The 20,931-nt window shown below is 35.4% G+C and overlaps 1 protein-coding gene and 2 long non-coding RNA genes across 4 annotated transcripts in view; all 3 read left to right on the top strand.

Moving 5' to 3' along the window:
• The first annotated feature begins 2,546 nt into the window (after positions 1–2,546).
• dlg1 (discs large 1) overlaps positions 2,547–20,931 on the top strand; it is a 347,088-nt gene continuing 328,703 nt past the window's right edge. Inside the window, exon 1 of one of the 2 annotated variants that reach the window (XM_069054713.1) lies at positions 2,547–2,802. In XM_069054713.1, the coding sequence (XP_068910814.1) occupies positions 2,784–2,802 (19 nt within the window). In that variant the 5' untranslated portion in view covers positions 2,547–2,783. Of the gene's footprint in view, positions 2,806–20,931 lie in introns of both variants that reach the window. The other variant, XM_069054712.1, reaches the window with a different exon arrangement.
• On the top strand, positions 9,050–10,644 carry LOC138135681 (uncharacterized). The gene is made up of 2 exons (XR_011161056.1): positions 9,050–9,833; positions 9,887–10,644. It is a non-coding gene; the product is annotated as an uncharacterized lncRNA (long non-coding RNA).
• Positions 16,224–16,571, top strand: LOC138134629 (uncharacterized). The gene is made up of 2 exons (XR_011160779.1): positions 16,224–16,306; positions 16,351–16,571. It is a non-coding gene; the product is annotated as an uncharacterized lncRNA (long non-coding RNA).

Here is a 20,931-nt window from a genome sequence, read left to right as displayed (position 1 = left end):
GTTTACAGAAACGAATCACGCATGCTTTTTACGAACAAGATTTTTCCAAACATGTAAGGCTGTAAAATGCATCACATTGTTTTGGAATAATGGGAGGCCATGGTAATTTTGTCTGTTGAATTAGGTTTTTTTTTTGAGGTTATAAATTGCGTCAATGTCTAGTGCATTGTTGTCAGTTTTGCTAGTTTGTAATAGAAGAATACTCAGACATCGCGGAAAATTCAGCAACATGTTATGTTCATTTTGATACGTCCGCATGTCAGGCACTTTAGTGACGGAAATCAAACAGTATGTTCAACGTTAAAAAAATAAATCACGGCCTCCCATTATGCCAAAATAACGTGAACTGTGTTTAGGCTGTGCCTCACAATCCAATTTTGACTGAGTTTCAATGAAAAATTCGTATTTGGATTTTTTTAAATGAGTTTTAAATAAAGTGCTGAATACGAGAGAACTTGTCAAAAACAAAAATTGAAAAAGATATTGGAAAATAAACTGATTCTAAAAGAATAAACATCAAAATTGGATTCTGAACAACTTTTTCTGACTATATCATTCATTACTTTATAAACCAATAAGAATCTTTGATTTTCTTTAGTTACCATGTATTACAGCGATTATTGTAGTAACCAGGGCGATTTCGAATATACGAACCTTTGTATATTCAAATATACCAACCTTTGTATTTTCGCTCGCCGCCTCAACTTACAAAAATTTTTGCGCTAGCCGTCACATTAACGTCACATTAAATCGCTCTGCTACTGAATGCGCCCAGTCGGTTTCGGGAACCTGTTTATTTATTTATTTATTTTATTCATGATATAGTCTACCCGTATACAACTCGAGGATGGAAAATTCTCGATTACTCGACGTGTTGCCGGAAACACCACTCGATCTACGATCTCGTGATGTTTCCGGGCAACACGTCTCGTATAATCGAGAATTTTCAATCCTCTCGTTGTATAATATGTATATGATAACTTCTTTCGATATTTCCAACGCGAAGCAAATATCAAATACTTCTCATTATTTAATTTAAAAATTCGGTAAGTAACAAAATTGATCAACTTGATAACGAAGTCCAACACATAAAAGTGACTTTTTCCTTTTGACTGGCGTTACAGCTGACAATTTTTAAAATAAAAACATACAACACAATACCTACCACAGTACAGCCATCGCTGTAACGACATTTATTATTTATTCTTAAAATAAAGTGCGTACAGTTATAGTTATAGTTGAGATAAGTAGATAAAAAGATGCAGACCTCTTGAAATTCTACAACTACAAAAATTCTAATCTTTACTCCGTCATTGGCCCGCCCATCGGCGTCATCTTAAATCCGACACACTGTAGGAATTGATTGTTTAAAGTAAATATCGAAATGCCAAGACTAAACGTAGAATGCTGGTGTTGGATGTGGATATTACGTGTGTTAAAAATATCCGACAGATGGTGGGACACAAGTAGGTACAGCGGATTACGATTCAGAGGTATCATTTTATTTAATTACACATCCTAAGGAACGATTTATGTTGATTGAATACTGCGGAAATAATATAGGGACTCGTATTTATTATACCATATGATAAAAAAATTGTCATCAAAGTTACCCATAAAAAAAGTCACTGCCTTAGCTGAATTCTTATTTCAAATCTTATTACTTCATTTAATATTATGTTAAGCAATTGTGTTTTACAATTTCACAAGATCATGTTTATGCAGACCATAAAAAATGATTGCATTTTCAATGTTGATTTCTTTGTTTTAAATTTTGTTATTCCATAATATGCACATATCTAAGTATCGTAGCATTGTATTTTCACTTTTGTGTTTTACTGTCCGGTCCGATAAAGCCATTTAGACCCAGACTGTTTTATAGCTGGCTCCAACAGTGCATCAAATAAAAATATAATTCTGGATTAGGACGACCAAATATAAATTGACACCGTAAAAACGTGACAATCAAATGATGCAAAACACTAAGAAATCAGTAGGTACAGTCGATGGACAAATAAAACTGGCACAAATGAGACAATCACGTAAGTCAAAATTTACAAATTTGCATCGTTTAATTGCGGCTTTATCACAAATAGGTTAACTTTGGTATGACATATTATAAATGAACACTGACAAATATATTGACAATTGAATGGTCTGATTTACATAGATTAAATTTTACGTGTCCCAGTTTTATTTGTCCACCGACCGTACATTTATTTTTTTTTTAAATTGTAGGTGGAGTTTTTCTCAAATGTGCAGACTTTGGATCCGTTTGCTTTTTAAAACTGATCAAACACGACTACGGAATGAGGATAGTGGATTATTACCCTGGGTGTAGGTAGTCAGTCAATAACTCAGGCAAATCCCTTTTTATTACGGTCGGGCTTCTTTGTTGTCGCCCCGCAACACCGCCAGATGTCGCTGGCGCATTATCGAACAGGCGTCCCGACGCAGTTTTTCGAGTGTGCGTCCAAGATAGCGCGATGGGGGCAAAAGTGTGGTATCTATTTTGAGGAGTCGCAGCCACCCCATGACGTCGCGTTGTCGGATCGACCAATCCTCGTCTCTCACGCCATATTGACCAGTGCTGTTCCATGTTGTTAAATTTCGCGTTATCGTGTACGAAACGTCGCGCGATTATCGTTCCGGTGTGAGGCCAAAATCGAACGTCGTCGTCGTCACTGAACGAAAAAAATTACAGTGGCTTAAATAAGACGTTGTGTGTCGGTGGGGCAGCTTCGGACCGCGGAGAGGACAAGTTAGAAAAGAGAACGCTCACGATGCCCGTTCGTAAGCAAGGTGGTAAGATTTTGCAGTTTTTAAGCGCCGATAAATCGATTGACAATCAGCTGATACGGGGGAAACGGAACAGTGCCGTTCGTCGGACCGTGCGGCGGTTGTCAATACCTCGTGAAAATGCACGTGTTGTGCTGAAATGGAGGGGGTCAGTTACATGGTTGTCATTCGGGAAGTGCAGTTTCCAAGTTTCGACCCCCTGACACGCAATGCATCTGAAAACGAGTGCCACGCGAGTCGACTTACGTGTTTAAGAGACGCGAGCCATAAGGGGGTTGTAAAAAATACATATTTGTAGGTTAAGGGAGCGCGGAGCGTTGTTATCCCCGTAGAACTGTCAAAGCTGCAAATTTGTTACTTTGACCTACTCTTTGCATTGTACGTAAAAACGGGTCCCGGAGTGATACTTGAATTTTTAATTTCGTGTATTTTTTATGCCGAGATCTTTAGATAAGTTCTTTAATTCCCCCTCTCGTCACTAAAAATAGGTACAGCAGTGTATATTTAGGAACGGAAATTGGAGGTTTCTTTGGTTCTTTTGAATATGGATGGATTCTTGGATTCACATTTGTGTTACTGTCGGTAGAAATGTAAAATGAGAAAAAGTCATTTTATCCAGGCAAACTAAATTTCATGATATACTTACATTATTATCTGCTGAGCGAATTTATTAAATGCATTTCTCCCATTTTCTTTATATGCACTTTAACATACAGTCGCGGACAGAAAAAAGTAGGACAATATTTTTTCGGTAATGTAAGTCTGTTTACTCTTTCTACGGTTACTATGTATTAAAACATTTATTTATTTATTATAGTAAGCCCGGTTTACTCAACTCAATTTTAGCTAAATTTCTTAATAAGACTTGTACTACTTTTTTCTGTCCGCGACTGTATGTGCATCAATAAATATGTTTGATTCTTTCTTTGAAAGGTAATATTTCTGTGGCGGTCGTGAAAAAGTAGGTAAGTCGAAAATGTTAATTTTTCAGGGCAACGATTCAAAATTCCATATCATTCCTAAAATCCTGTAATTAAATAGAAACTTCTTTCTACCTGTACTTGCTTTCAATATAAGTCAATTTTAAACTGTGAAAATCTGAATTATTTAATTCCATGATTTATTATTAAGGTGTAAACATCGTTAACACATTTTTGAAATTATTTGACTTACCTACTTTTTCACGACCGCCACAGATTTAGTGTTGTCAATTTACCGGTAAATTATATAATTTACTTAATTTACTGGATTTTTAACATGTTAATTAACCAGTAAATCAAGTAAATAAAATCGAATAAAAGTGGTTTTATTGTCGTTCTCTTGACTTGCGCTTTTAAAAAATACCAAATTCACCTACTATCGCGGCCAAAATACTTTGGTCGTCAATGTGACATAAATGATATTCAATTGTAAAGCAAACTTTAGGATGTTTAACCTTATTTTTTACTACTGTCAAAATTATTTTAATCTATTAGTGTCATACCCCACCCGTATCCCAGCTGCGGAGGCAGGGTTCAAAAGCAAAAGATCAACATGGTCGCGGTTTAGACAACCTTCAGAAGCACGTAAGACGATTCTACATTTATCAAAAACTGAAGGTGCCATATTTTTGACAAGAATAATTTGAAATTGTCATGCATATTGACATTAATACTTGATTTACATTTGAAGTGTCAAAAAGTGACGACCAAAGTATTTTGGCCGCGATAGTACCTTACCTTCTCTACCTTCAACGAAAAAATAATGTTTCTTTAACTTTGCATAATTATTTTGAGATTATATTTATCAATTGAAATTTTATAACCAATTTGGTTAGTGGAGTGCTGGAGGCTGGAGTAGCTAAAACTAACCCTTAGCCTTACACAATACAAGTTAGAAGATAGAGAAGTCAGAAACTCAGAACTAAATAGGCTAATTACAAAAATTAAAGGGAATTATACAGTTTAGGTCGACAAATTTGACGCATGCGCAGATGATTGAATGTCACGCGGATTTTGCTAGCGATGTTACCAGATTGTTTAGTAACAATTTATTTTAAATATTTCAAGTACCTAAAAACAGACAATACTTCATGCTTGGACCCGTATATATTGAACCCAGTTTTAGATTCACTGAGTTTTGGAATCCGTGTTTTGGAATTTCGGAGTTTCATTTGCGCATGCGTCAGATTCGTCGACCTAAACTGTATAATTAGTAAATTACCAAACAAAATTATTGGTCTTTAACTAGATTCTTTAAGATTAAGGATTAAGAACTGTCAAACTGTCAAGTCAGAAGTGTCAGAACAAGAAAGTACAGTTTCAACTATTGGCGCGGGCGGCAAATTTGAAATAAATAACCAACTGGTTAATAACGATAATTTACTTGACGTTATTAACCGGACAATTGACCGGTTAATAACCGGATTATTATCTTCCTTACAACACTAGTAATATTACAATTTTCTTTATATTAAAAATTAAATTAAAGACATTACATAATATGTATGTTTAGCTGAGTGGAAGTGTTGATTTGATATAAACTTATTTTCTTTAAAATTGAGTGTATATTTTCAAGCTTTACGAAATAAGAAATATACATAGTCCACTAATTATTATGGATGATTTTTAGAAATTTTCTACCAGCTAACTAACGGGTGACTATTAAAATTTTCACTTAGGGTTGGCTATGGATCATTCTTTGTTTTCCGTTGCACCTTAGACACTGACAAGTTTGACATTATAGATGGTTAACATTATAGGTTATGTTTCAATTGAACTGACTGACATTTGTTGTTCGTTCTTGCGTGTGTCTAAAGTAACAGGAAAAATAAAAACTCGTTCAAAACCAACTCCAAGTGAAAATTTTAATAGTCACCGGTTACAAAGTGTTCCAAAATTATTGTGGTTATCATAATAACTAATAGGTTTTGACAATTTGAGTGTTTTGTATTTTGACGCATACTACACAAGAAAAGTGATACCTACCAACTACCAAGAACCATCAAAATGACAGATACTCGTATAAGTGAGGTTAGGTTTATCAACCAAACAACATTAACTAAATCAGTTTGTAGTGGTTTTAAACTCATTACAACTCCTTCGTTGGGTAAACACGAGGCATTTTTGAATATTGATATCAGGTACTCTCGTGTCAAAAATGGAATACTCCCTAGAATTCGAACTTTGCATTGTACATTTTATAAAATATGATATACAGGGTGTATTTTTAAAATGTGCCGAAATTTTACCTACGAAGCTTTTGTATTACAGGAAAATCAGAATATTGTAAATTATCACTGATAGATGCAAGAGGAGGTGGCTGAGCCGAGGTGCTAGTTGCTGGTTCATTGTCTTTGTTATTTGTCACTTCACTCGTACGTTTTCTCTCACGCCACGCTCTTGTTCTTTCTGCGCCTGACTTAAGCACATTTACAACAAAATTGTATATTTTAACGATAACACTAAACAATATCGAAATGCGTAACTCATTGTTCATTTTTAATTAAAAGAGAGGACATTATCCATAAATGCCGTCAGTGTGACAAAGACAGAAGTATACACAATTTTAAGGGATGTTTGTATAGTGTCAAACAGATTAATTTACATAATTAGGGAGTCATTCATGAAACTCGGTAAGGCTTGATAAGGCGTTGCAAATTCAAAACCATGACAACCGACATTGTTGAGGCATTGTATTTGCCGTTTCGTTAACGATTTGCAAATTTGCAAAGTTTCGTGAATCTCCCCGTTAGACTCCAAATTAAGTGAGATGGAAATATTGGCGCAACCGTTGTGCGAGACAGTGTTTACCCCCACCACTTTTCGTCACACAAAAAGGTTGCCGATCAGAATTTCAAACCCCTCCCATAAAAAGTTTCACTTCAAAAAATTGTACCTCAAAAATTAAATGTCATTTTATTTTTGGACATAGAATTTTTTAAATATTTTTTCCGAGTTCTACATGAAGCCAGTAGCTCGTGGTTAAAATTATGCTGGTTCATTCTGGGACATCCTGTATGAGAATAATATCCGTCTTTTCATCTTTTCTGACCATTGCATTGGTGCGATTCTGTTTTAAAATTTACCAATATGACTATATAACACGGTTGTAGTGGCTACGATATGAAGCTGTTGATTGGTTGCATCTATGCAAAATCAATGTTGTTCAATAACAATATTGCTAAATTTTGAAACAGAATCGCACTAAATGTGTGTAGGTACATTATGCAGAAAGTCTTGAAAAATTATGATTAAGGATGAACTGGAGTAACAATCTCAGCAAAAAGTTGCGGAATTCTTATAATGCTATGAAACGTTTATTACGAGAAATCAATTTGAAAAAATAGTTTTTAATTTTTGGAAACGAATTGTAATGAGTTGCAAGTAAACTTTGTGTTTATTTTCTTGATATTTAGATAATTACTTACATGTGATTTTACAATCTTTTGACTAAGACTGTACGTGAAAGTAAACAAAAGCACACTGAATTTCAATTTTCATTGATTTCTGTTAAAGTTCTTAACATAACTGCAGCAAAACGTGCGATATGAGTGTAAGGTTGCATACCGACGTCAATTATATGCATTTTGTTCACTTTTATTGAAATTAAAACAGATACATAACCTCAAAAACCGTGTTTTTCCACATGTAATTAGCGATTACAAGGAAAATCCTCGACCAACTTTTTTTGTAAATTCATTAGAAAACTCTACGATATCGATACTTTATGTGTGAAAAATTTAAGAAAAATGGGCCTTTTTGAAATATGTCTTTTATCAATTTTTATGCGACCATTGCTCCATTTCTCATAAGAACACGTGTAAAATATCCCGAAACTTTAAAAGGTAATAACTTAAAAATTCCTCGATCAAATTTTTTTAAATTTGGCACAATACTTTAGAATGGATGAAAGGACTATTGTACCAATTTTAAGCAAATTTCGCCATTTTTCAATGTTACTCCAGTTCATCCTTAAGTACTTAATTAAAAATGTGAAAACTGGCATGACAGATAGTATTGACATGACAGACAATGGCTCATATTAATAAAGAGGTAGCATTTGCTTTTGCTAGCAATTTTTCTAGCCTTTGCTAGCACACATAAACAGAAGCATAGCATATGCGAGCAAAGGCTAGAAAAATTCCTAGCAAAAGCAAATGCTACCTCTTTATTAATATCAGCCAATAAGTGCGAGCAATCATTGACCAGACCTTTATGGCCCGCCTAACACCCGGGCACTTCTTGGTTGGAGAACCACTGATGGCTCCAGTAGAACCGAACCTGTCACCGTTGCCAAAAAACCGTCTATCACGCTGGCAGTACACTGAACAAATTCGTCAGCATTTTTGGACTCTTTGGCGTAAAGAATATTTGACGTCATTACAACAACGATCATAATGGAATCGACCACCAGCCACAATACAGCCAGGATCAATGGTCCTCATCAATGAAGACAACCTCCCTCCTCAACAGTGGCTTCTCGGTAGGATAATTCAACTTGTCACTCGAGTTGTTTCCATAAAAACAACTTCCGGCATCCTAAAACGAGCGATCAACAGAATCTCCATCCTGCCCATGGACAACGACAACGAAGAGGCGAGCGACAAGGAAGTGCTGTGAAGTGAGAGTTGTAAATAACAAGAACACAATGTGCAATCCATTGTGTAAACGAGTAGAATTTTACCATATTTTGCAAAGTGCTACTGAATTCGTACCATATTGTTTATAACTAGTAGAATTTTCTTTAATATAAAATTGTTTACACCATGTAACAATAGAATTTCAATTTTTGTTAAACTATTCAAAATAGTTCAACGGGGGCGGCATGGTTGAGCTCATATTTAAAATTTCGTTCAATAGCGACCGGGTTGGCCGATATCGTGCCCCACCGGCAGCAGTCAGCTCCTTTTTGTTAAGTTCTTTTTATAATAACAAACTGATAAGACAAAAGAACATTAAAAACTTCTCACGACACAACACGTCGTTTTAGTTCCCGGCCCTTTGCCAACGTTTATACCTTAAACAAAAACGGTTCCTTCGAACAACCTGTCATACGTAACAACTGTTTTGTGCTCTAATAACAATGGTTAAAAAAATTTAACTCTCAATTTCTTTGATTTTTACTTATTTTTTTTTCACTAGGTACCTTAGCTTTGAAAAGTAAGATAATAGTAGTTTATTTAACGAGTTCGTCTGTAATTTGGGGTCTTTTTGGCATGAGTGGGCCAGTTTAAAACTCGAGCGAAACGAGAGTTTTAAAGGTCCACGTGTGCCAAAAAAAGCCCAAATTACACAAGAACGAGTTGAATACAACCTTTTTTTGTTCGACGAGCCCCCCAAAGGCTCCAAATCGCTGAAAATCTTTAAAATTAGCTTGACGTTTCGTTTTGACAAGTTGTCAAATTTATCAAAATCTGTTCACACAGGAGAAAATTCTCAAATTCTGACAGTGTCGAACAAAAATAGTTATTTATGCATTAAGAGCATAATTTTGCATTTTGCTGCTCGCATCGTCATATTGATGCCAGAGGCGCTAGCCGAGGGCATTAAGACGATAAGAGCAGCAAAATGCAATTTATGCTCGTAATGCATACAGAATTTTATGCGCTGCCCTCAAAAACTGAAAAAACCAACACAAAAATTTCCTTGGTATTAATTTAAACAAAGTAGCCAAAGATTGATAATTTTTCCAAACTACCGTAACTACGAAATTTTGTAAACAAGTGGCAGACATTTGCTTTTGTGTGCAAAAGATTTTTCAATTTAGCTGAAAATGGTAAGAAGACTACACAGTACACTGAAGATGTTTGTCTCGCTTACTTTTTTGAAAAATCCAACAACTACAAGTCTTCGAGTTTGTGGAGTTTTTACTCTATGTTAAGAAGCACCTTGCTAGTAAGAAATGGAATAGACATCAGCAAATACTTAAAACTTCAAGCATATTTAAAGCGACAATGTGATACTTACAAACCTAAAAAGTCAAAAGTCCTTTCAAAAAGCGAAATTGACAAATTTATTACGGAAGCACCAGATGATACGTATTTAATGATCAAGGTAAATTACTTTGTTGCTTTTATATTTCAATAGTTAATTTGTAATTATTCTAGGTTGCTGTAATCGTAGGAATTGCCGGTGCTTGCAGATCGCAAGAGTTGTGCTTTTTAACAACAAAAGAAATTGAGGATTTGGGCTCTGCGATACTGATAAGACTAACTGAAACGAAAACAAAAGTATCAAGACGGTTTACTATAATACAAAATGAGCAAAATTTCTTAGAACTTTTCCGCAAGTACTTTGTTTTGCGGCCTCCACATACTAAACATAATCGATTCTTCATTTTTTACAAAAATGGGAAATGTTCCACGCAACCCGTAGGCAGAAATACGTTTGGAAACATTCCATCAAAAGTAGCAACATATTTGAACCTTCCCGACCCCAAATCTTATACCGGACATTGTTTGCGTCGCAGTTCCGCTACTTTACTTGCAGATTCTGGTGGACATATTACAGACTTAAAACGTCACGGAGGTTGGCGTTCTGGTACAATCGCAGAAGGATATATAGAAGATAATATTCAAAACAAGCTCAAGATAGCCGAAAAAATTCAAGGGAAACGTCAACATGAAAAAACAGTAGTCCCATCAACATCCAGTGCTTTTTTAAATGACTACACTGAAGAACCGGAGGATAAGAAAAGTAAAGGAGTTTCCATTCTTCAGACAAATGCGGAGTTGAACATTCAAAATCGACAGAATGAAATATTTTCAGAAAAAATCAATTTACCTTCGATTGTAATTAATAGTTGTAACAATGCTAAAGTAGAAGTAAATTTTTCGTTTAATTAAATTGTTACTTTATTAAGAAATACGCAATTTCATGTAATAGAATTTTCTTTAGAGCATAAAAATTACGCCAATGCTTTAGAGCAATAAATTACCCTTTTATGCACTCTAATGAGGTAAATAAAACGGCCAAAATTGCTTGGCAGCGCATAAAAAATATTATTAGCTTTGAATTATTAGTTTTGAATGTGGACGATATGACACATCACTCATACCAACAATCAGATTCTCCTTGTATGAGACTATGTTAGGTCTAGGTAAGATTCAAATTGCAATATTAGGTTGTTCACTACATTAAAAAGCACAATTACTTCTTCTTGCAGTGAAAAATGTCTAAAATAGTCCTCTAGTTGAACCAATAAAAATTATGTTATCTCTCCTACACAAACTTATGAAAAGGTTCAGCATTCAACTACCCGAAGACCCAATTTTTAGAAGTTAGTGATGCGAAAATAAAGAAAGTTGTGTCTTTATTCACATACCTAATGAACATCTTAAATTAAGGAAATCCTAAAGTAGAGTTACAAATTAGTTTTACTATTATATTGTATTGTACCTATTGGTAATTAACAGATACCTTGGCACCTACCTACGTATTAACTTAAATTAGCTATGCGCAGCCAGGAAGCATTTTTGCTTTTAACCGGTGCGGTGTAATCAAACGTTTAGCTAAACATGGTAGGTACAAGTGATGGAATCTACAAATTAAACTTTGCAAATTACTTTCTAACGGTTCTTATGTTGTCGGTCGTACGAAGTGGCAATTTTCCCTCATTTGTATAAACTTTTAATAACTCGCGTTATCCATGTCATTTAACACATTATTTTCCATAAATCGCAGTAAATGATTCGTTTTGACTTGTACAGTGCGATTGCCCTAGTAAAATGTTTGTTAAACCAAACAATGAAAAATGTTCCCATTTGGTGCGAAATTTTTGATAATATCGTTAATGTCGTACTGTGTTGTTATTGAACGATAATGACACAGCTTTCTGATACGTTATTATCGAAATAATCCCCTAGGGCATTATCTTCAAATAACAGGCTCTAGGGCGTTATAAGGTCTTCGTTGCTTAGTTACGACCAAATTTTGACTGATTGGTATAAATTAATCAAATCATTGTCAATCCAAAAACACACGAAACTAGTCGGACATTAAGTTAAGCACTGACCGGCAAAAAAAGTGGGACACCAAGAAAAATAATATTATACTAAAATCATTATTACAAAATTAAGTAAAAATGATGTCATTGAACAGAAAAGAAAAATACAATTATAAAAAATAAATAAACAAGGAACATGAACGCCTCTATTTAATTCAATATTTGGTATTCCCGCCTCTTCCCCCCTTGACAGCTTCTAGCCTTCGTGGCATTGACTCGATTAAGTGCTGAATTTCTTCTTGAAGCGTATTATCCCATTCTTCTTGCACGACTCTTCGAAGCTCTTGAAGAGACACCAGCTCACCACGCCGCGCTCTAACCTGTTTACCGACAACGTCCCATAGATGCTCAATGGGGTTTAAGTCGGGACTACGTGCTGGCCAGTTCATTGTATCAATTCCTACATCATGAAGATCGCCTGCAAACTGGGCAAAACCCACGACATGGTCTTGTAGGACCTCCTCTATATACATACCTATGGGCTTTTAATGTGCCTCTTTCAATAAAAACCAACTCTGTATGGGCTTCCCAAGAAATACCTCCCCATACCATAATCGATCCTCCATTAAAACTGAGCCTTTCAGAAAAATTGCAAGGTGCATAGCGTTCTCCTGGTCTTCTCCAAACACTCGCCCGTCCATCTGGAGATCGGAGAGCAAATCTCGACTCATCGCTAAAGACTACCGACTTCCATTGCTCTAAATTCCAATTTAAGTGTTCCTGTGCAAAAAGTAATCTGGAAACCCGATGACCTCTGAGAAGTTCTGATCCAGTTGCTGGTCGATAGGCCCCTAAATTTGCTTCGCCAAGTCTTCTTCTTACAATCCTTTCACTCACGTTGACCTCTCGTACTCTTTCCAGTTGATTTCTTATCTCAACTGCCGTCATATGCGGATTTCTCAAACTAAGCATCGTAATGTATCGATTATCACGAGCGCTTGTACTTCTTCTACGTCCTGATCCAGGTCTTCTGGTGTACCCTCCAGTGTGACGAAAAGGAAGTACGGCTCTATGGACACTGGATCGTGCAAAACCAAGAGAATTCGCAGCTTCGCGAATGCTGAAGCCCACGTGGACTAGAGCTATAGCTCTTGCAGAATCTTCTTGCGATAATGGCATTTCAATGACAAAATGACAACTTGAATAACAAATTTGTGAAAATTCCACGACAATGTTAGAAATGCTTTTTTTTAGGACGAAAGAAAATAAACGCCATCTGAGATTTTAATAGATTTAAGAAAAACTCAACAATTGAAAGGTAAAACCCAGTAAATCAAAAGAAAATTGTGGAGAATAGGAAATAAATCAAAAATAAACTTTTGGGATAAAAAAAATAACCTACATACTTAAATATAAATAAATTTTTTTAATGTCCCACTTTTTTTGCCGGTCAGTGTATTATTTTTTAGTAACACGATATTGTTTCTTTTCGTCATAGATACACATTATGAAAAACAACTCATAACTCTCTTGGGATATTTCAAATTATTTCGCCCTCCCCATTGTTTACAACAAACTCATGAGAACGAAACTATAGTAACCATATATTCACGCAATCTTTCTTGCAAAATGTTTTTAAGAAAGTTTTAACTTTTAAGTATAGACACTAAAAAATAAAATATCGTATGCACCACGGGAGATATGCATGTTTTTCCCCTCGGTTGACTTATATACCTCGGGGCAAAGGCCCTCGGTTTATAACCACGTCAACCTCAGGGAAATAATGTTCAAATCTCCCTTAATGCATAATACAGAGTGAGCAACAATAACTATTTCAGTTGGCAATAAAAAATTTTACATGAAATTTTCAAGACTGTGAATTGTACCTATTTCGGTTTGTTTTATTGACACTATTAACAGCTGGTATACATTTCATATTTAAACGTCTTGGTTTTTGTATTCTTTTATTAATAAAATGGTTTTCTCGTTGGAACATGACATAAAAGTCACCAAAAGTCACCAGAATTTATTGCCAACTCAATCAGTAATTGTTGTTCACACCGTAGTTATTTATGTAACGAGTTTCTGTGTAAATTGGGCTTTTCTAATTTCCCGAGGGACAAGATTAAAACACGAGGGTTTTAAGGCCTCGAGGGCAATTAGAAAAGCCCAATTTACCCAGAAACGAGTTCCATACAAAGTTTTATTGTTTGAAACGACGTCCCTGAAGCTTCCAAATATTTTAAAAATGGTTTCGCATTTGCTTTTGATAGTTTTGACAAATTTTTCAAGACCTGTCAGAAATGTAACGTCGAATGTGTTGTCTAGGGCAACGGTTCGTTATCTGCTCATTTTGCTTTAGGGCAGCTAAGAGACAAAGGAGAAAAATGAGAATTTATGACAGTTGAAAACAATAAGTATCTATTATACAGGACAGGGTGTAATCAAAATACGTGGAGATACGTTAAGCCGTAAACCACAAACCACAAACCACCAATATATTTGAAGACGATTTCGACTCTCAACGGCTGTACGGGCTGTACCGTGGTAGTAAACGTTTTTGAATTAGGTGCAGGGTGGTCAACCAAGTACATTGAAAAGTAGGTACTAGAACAGCTTTGTCAATAATCAGTGTGACAACGTGACGGAACTTTGATAGTTCGAATGTTTTTGGAATTCACTATAACGGGTGTTTTTTAAAATTTGACGTCGAATTTGGAACTGAAGAGTAGATTGTGGATGCACTATACAGATAAGGGATCACGGATCAGCTGTTTAAATCTTACGCTTTTACACGAGTGGTGCGTTCTCAATCGACTCTCCAACGCCAACTTCAACACCAAATTAAAAAAAAACACCCTTTACACTGCTACAGTGCACGATTTGTCGACCTGGAACTAATAACTGAGTTATGCCAACCCAACCTCCGATAAGAAAGCTCATTTTTTGTCATACACACACTACCCCTTTTTCTTTACTTGTCTTTTTGATTTCCACTATGAAACCAAGACAGTGGCGTGTCCACAATTTATTGTCTAAATTACAATGCCATTTGTTCACGTATTCTTATTTTTTTTAAAAACGCATATTTTTCCATTGACGCGGCGGTATTCGGGATTAAATATCTCCGTGTATTTTTATTACAGCCTGTATTTATAGTTTCAACTGCTGTGTCATGTTTCTATCTGTCTAATTATTATTCACTGAAAAATTGCTTTAAACTTTCCCAAATTTTTCAAATTTTTTCAGTTTTTTTTTGCTTTTATTTATTCACCCATTGACTGCTGAACTACCGTGATCAATGAATATCAGTTCTGTACTTGTCTTCAAAGTAATACCACTCCAAACCATAACTGATCCTCTACCAAGAGTACCAAGACTTTGCAATGTGAATATCGTTCACCTTTTAATTTGTGTATCAGTGGCAATAAGACTAAATTGCAACATTCTCAACCCATTTCTGTGTAGAAATCGTCTTCATTGAGTTTTTCCCTTATCAAGATGTTCTCGAGCTCTGCGATGGGCTGCAGTCATTAGTCATAGTGTCGCAGGGATGAACTTATTACAAATCTCAGTCTACGTGTTTGCAACTTCACAAAATGATCTCGGAGTAGTGCGGTTATTCTTCTTCTGTCCTGTCCTGGTCTTCTAATGTGGATACCCGCCTGGTAAAGTCCCTTCTGGGCTCGGGCAATTATTGGTTAGGTCGTTGAGAAATGTACACTCATCGTTAAGAGCACCAGCAACTTCATATTCATGCTCCTAAAGAATGGAGTTCTGTCGTCTATTAACTTTCGTGATATAAAATTACAGAAACTTTAAGTTGATACACTAGCAGGGTAACTAAAAGTGATAAATTAAGAAGATATCAAATGACGAAAATGCCACGCTTTATGCCTTATTAAATTATGCGTTAATTTTCCAACGAAGTATACTTTGTTATTTTGTCTGTGCTAATCACGAGACCAAATTCTTGGGAGTTAATATATTACCTATTATTGTAGCACGCACGTCTGGCACCATTCCTCCGGTGGGAATAAAAGAGGGTAGCGACTCTAAAAATTATAATTTTTAATTGTTTTTCGTTTAGAACTTGATGCTCGAGTATACTTGGGTAAACCAGTTTTGATTATCTAATAATTCCTCCTCCTGTTAATCGCTCGTACAATATCTCTAAAAAAATATGATCGTGGAAACAGAGCCGTAAATTTAATATATACAATTCCATCAACCAAATTGAGTGCCGACACACCATATTTGCACCAATCGAGCTAATACATTTATTCGAGCGATAAAAAGGACGCATAATGCCCATTAGTGCGACTTAAATGTCTTGTAATAAATTTGAGAGGTTTTTAGTGTGTTCGCCGTTTACCGACTTCTTGCTAAAGCTCAGGATAGTCGCAGTCGAAATAGCAAACCTCAGCAGATAAATTCTAATTTTATTTAAAAATTTATCGAAGCAATCTAAACACGGACAAACGAGATAAACTAGCAAGCTAAGTCTTGTTCTGTCAACTGGAAAAGTGCTGCAGGGGATGAGGTGAACTGCTTTATGAGTACTGTGATGTAACGTATATACGTATGTATAAATGTCAGGTACAATAAAAAGTTATGGTCATGTAGTAAATTTGAGCTGGAAAATGATGACAGATACAGTGCACTCAGGAGAAAAGCGAACGCGTAAGGATGGTGCGAACTAAATCGCTTATCAACCGAACGGCTTCAGCTGGAAAAATGTTAGGGGTAAAAGGTGGTTAAAAGTACGCCATTATACTGTCCATGTTTTGTGATTTTTATTTTAACATAATTGCTGATATAGTAAAATGGAAATTTTGTAATTTTAATTTCAAATTCTTATCTATACAACCAGTTATACACATCGCATAACTTATTCATAGGGGATGGATACGGAATATTTAAAAGTAAGATTTTGAGCGCAGTAAAAATGTCATAATTGGACCTATTAGAAAATCTAAATTTCTGGCATCTCCGGAAGCCCAAACTGCACTCTTTTCTCCCAGGTTACAACGATTGCACTTTATAAATAGATCGACGCAGCGACGCTGACCTACTATACTTAATACTGGCATCTCGCCAGTTTCTGCGCCTAGACGATACCTTCACAATCAATATGAACATTCGACATAGAAGTGAGAAATGAACCCAAAAAACGTTATTAAAGGGTGCGGTGTTAACAGATGCATCAAGAAATGCACCTTAGGTAAGGTCAAGGCGGTGACCATCACCTGACCCTACGGGTTACGGCCTACATGCAACATCGAAAGTTAAACGATCTTTTAATGTTGTTTACCACAAGTTGGTCCATAAATTTTTATTGACTCGAATAAACGAAGTGATAGATTGCACCGCGATTTCTGGTTTTGTCGGAATCATCCGACTTTTACAAACATCGTAACTTGGCCCAGAGATTGTTGATATTTTAAAATCATTTCAGTTTTATAGAAGTGTCGAATTAAAATGTGTCCGACTGACCGCACAGAAGGCGAGTCGGTCTATTTATTTTTACAAAGTGAACTAATTGTCGGTCAACTTGCCATCCTGACTGAGCACAAACCCGACTCATCGGTTGCATTTTTACCGATCAAAGCAACCGGTGGGTAACCACCCTGTCCTAAACTGATGGTCAATATTTTCAAGCAGATACTTATTGCGTAACACAACCACCTGCTTCCCTGTACATTTTTTCCTCAACAATAAAAAAATCCAGCTTGCACAATTCAGCTTAGAGGACGGGAAATTTATTACAGTTGGGGCATCGTCGAAGCTTTTTTTTGTGGAGGACGTATGGTGATTTTGCGGGTGTCGGCTGGGAGGGAAGTAGCGGGGGATTTTCAGCTATTCAGCAACTTATACAACTCCTGATAAAGCAGCGAGTAGTTACCTCCTAAATAACTTCCAATAATTCGGGAGGGTGATTGTATTTTCGGCCCCCTTCCCCATTCGCTGTTCTCAATAGCTCTGTGGAAGAAATATCGCTTTGAGTAAAGTTTTAAACCTATCGATCCACTGAAAAAGAGATTGTGTATTACACTTCGTTCACATCTTCGCAGGATTAGATCTCAATATGCAATGAAAGCAATAGATCAAATATTGACCGAAAGAAGGTTCGGGCCTGTGACTTCCTAATAATCTCGGTAAACATGTGCCGGGGAACGTCCTTTTCAATCGACCAAAAGCTATTTATATTTTTCGCACTAAAGCGGGCAAATTTTTCATTCGCTAGAATTATTGGCCGATGGGTGGTGATTTTATGGATTTATGAGAACGCTCCGAGGACACCACAGACAATTTCGACATTGGTTTCCAAATGTGGAGCATCACTGAACTAAAAAGGATTCGGAAGATTTGAAAAAGTACAAGAAATTAACGAAATTAATGTCATTTTTAAAATGCGACGCCACTGGTAACCAGATTTTTCGGTAAAATGTCAAAGAAACGGCAGTTTTAAAGTAATGGTGTTGATGTTAACCTTGAAAAAAAGTTTTCGATTTTGGCAAAGTTTACGGACGTTTCTTGTAATTGTAAGTAACAAGTATGCCAGAATAAGTGGTAAAATGGGTTTTACCATTGAAGATAAAGCATTAATTATTAATATTTAATTAATTAATATGTAATAGATTTTTCAAGACCGTGTATAGAAAGTAGGTATACATAATACAGGGGTATTCACGAGTAATAATGGGGTAATTGTTCACTTTAGCTACTTCTGGAATTTTCGCGTTTTTTCTGGCTAGACAGCCTCAGGGCGTCCTCCTAGATCGTTTCCCACCATTCAAACCTTGTGCAAATGCCTTCTCTTTTGTTGTGTTTCAAGGTCGCGTCAAGGTCGCGCCAATGTCTTAGTATAACTGAAGGGCAAGGAAAAAATTCCTTTGCACAAAGTTTGAGTGGTGGAAAACGATGTAGGAGGACGCCCTGAGGGTGTCTAGCCAGAAAAAATGGGAAAATTCCAGAAGTAGCTAAAGTGAACAATGACCAATAATGGGACTAACAACGTCCTGATGCAACCAAATAAACATATTTCTCAAACGAGTATGAAAATGTATAACTGGTTGCGTTTCAATGTTTGTAAGGCCCATTATTACCCGTGAATAACCCTGTATAAAACAAAAGATGAAGTAGTACTCTTGATTTGTTCTTGTTGATCACTCTGTATATTTTTTAATGCGATTCTCGGTAAGTTTTTATTTTAAAATCAAGCTTAATCTTTTTTCTGATGTACACCAATAACAAAATAAGGGAGCTTGTTTCGAATCGATAATTCAACAACTTCTTCTTTTCAGTCAGGAACAGGGTTGCTCCAGGCCTGAAGTGAGCTTTTTGCCTCAGACAAAACAAAAGATAAATTTATTTTAACACATCAAACTTTTCAAGAATTGTTGATGGTTTGGAGTTTGTACAGAGAAGTACATATAATATCGAATCGACTGTTTCACATACACACATGTACAGCTACCAAACGTGTTTGTAGTTAAATATTATCAGCACTGACATATCCTGTACCATCAGAATGTGGTGCATTGTTGTCTGTAGGCGCGCATTGTTCACTGCAGTTGTATGTATGTATTTCTGATAAACACCTGAATGGAACTTTACTGTCTAGATGAATGCAAACTCGTACACATACAAACACGTCATAAATTTTACCGCATGAATAAAACACTATTGCTCCTAAAACACAAATAGTACCGCGACTATTTAATGGAAGTGATGTGCTGCCGAACTGAACGCAAAACAACGAGTAACCAATTTGAAACTACAAGGAAAGTATATTTATATACATACAGTCACATATACAAGAAAACAAATCAAGAGTGCTACCTCTTCTTTTGTTTTCTTGAAACGTCTGTCTTAGCTTGTCGTACACATGTGTATACTTGCTATACACAGTCGTTTTATTGGTTGCCTACCTCTCGAAAAATATATTATTAATTAATCAATTTTTAATAATATTAATGCTTACCTTCAATGGTACAACTCATTTTACCACTTAATCTGGGATAATTGTTGCTTACATTATAGGAAACATCCGTAAACTTTACCAAAAACGAAAACTTTTTTCAAGGTCAACAACCGTTGCTTTAAAACTGAGGTTTCTTTGAGATTTCCGTGAAAAATCTGTTTACCCAATGGTGTCGCATTTCGCAATAAACCTGGTAAATTACTCATTTTTTCGAATGTAAAATGTTGTTCTTCTTTATTTTATAAATTTTCTCCATTATCAAATAAGAATAATAAAGTGCACAATTCATGAGCTAAGGATTATTATTACAAATTGTCTATGCCTATGCATTGAATGCTTATTTGCCTAGAATTCCTCAACAAGCCTACAACTTGACTAATAATAATTTGCAACGCCTGCTCTATTTTTTTTTTCACTTTGTATGTGTAGGTACCAATATGATATTAGAGATTTATTATGTTACAGAATTTTATCTTTTGTAGATTTTGTTTTTATCTGTGAACATTACGCAGTCGACAGAAAAAGTTGTTCTATTAAGGTTTGCATTAATCATTGAAATCACGGCAATTATTTATGTTGGTGAAATAAATACTTTTCAAAGTATTTAAGGCCAATAAATCCTGGTATAAATCATCAAGTTTTCCCTTCTCCTCTTTCGCAGATCTGTTTATTAGTGTTTCCTATGTTGAATATATAAGAATAATAAATATAAATATGCATATCTACTAATTTTAAAGTAACAAGTATATCTTCTACTCATGATTGTAATTATGTGAATTTTGCAAGAACAATTCTCTAAAAAGTAAGTTTATAATTCGCATAAACGAATCTATGTAAACATTAAACGTTTTCAGTTTGTGTGTTATGTCGGTTATTATTGTTTAAAATTTATTCAACAAGGACTCAATTAAGTACTGTGAGATGAACGGACGTAATTTCTTATTGTTTATTGTTTTAATTTGAACTGGTCCTCTCTAAAAATCGATTTTAACGAAACTGAAGCAATTTCGCTTCTATCTATAGTCTGTCTCAATTTTAAATTTTCACCACGTGTTGAATTATGTTGGCAAAATAAAAATATTTCTAAACTGGGGATGGATTGTTATAACCTAAGTTGGCAATATAATTCTTTTATTAACATGATTCGAAAACAACGTACAGTTGGATTAAAAATAAACGGGACACGTCAAAAAAAAATTACACACAGAGAATTGGTGTTC

This window comes from Tenebrio molitor, chromosome 7 (assembly GCF_963966145.1).
Source record: "Tenebrio molitor chromosome 7, icTenMoli1.1, whole genome shotgun sequence".
NCBI lineage: Eukaryota > Metazoa > Arthropoda > Insecta > Coleoptera > Tenebrionidae > Tenebrio > Tenebrio molitor.
The sequence above is the reverse complement of the archived record's forward strand: the minus strand, read 5'-3'. Positions and strand labels throughout refer to the sequence as shown.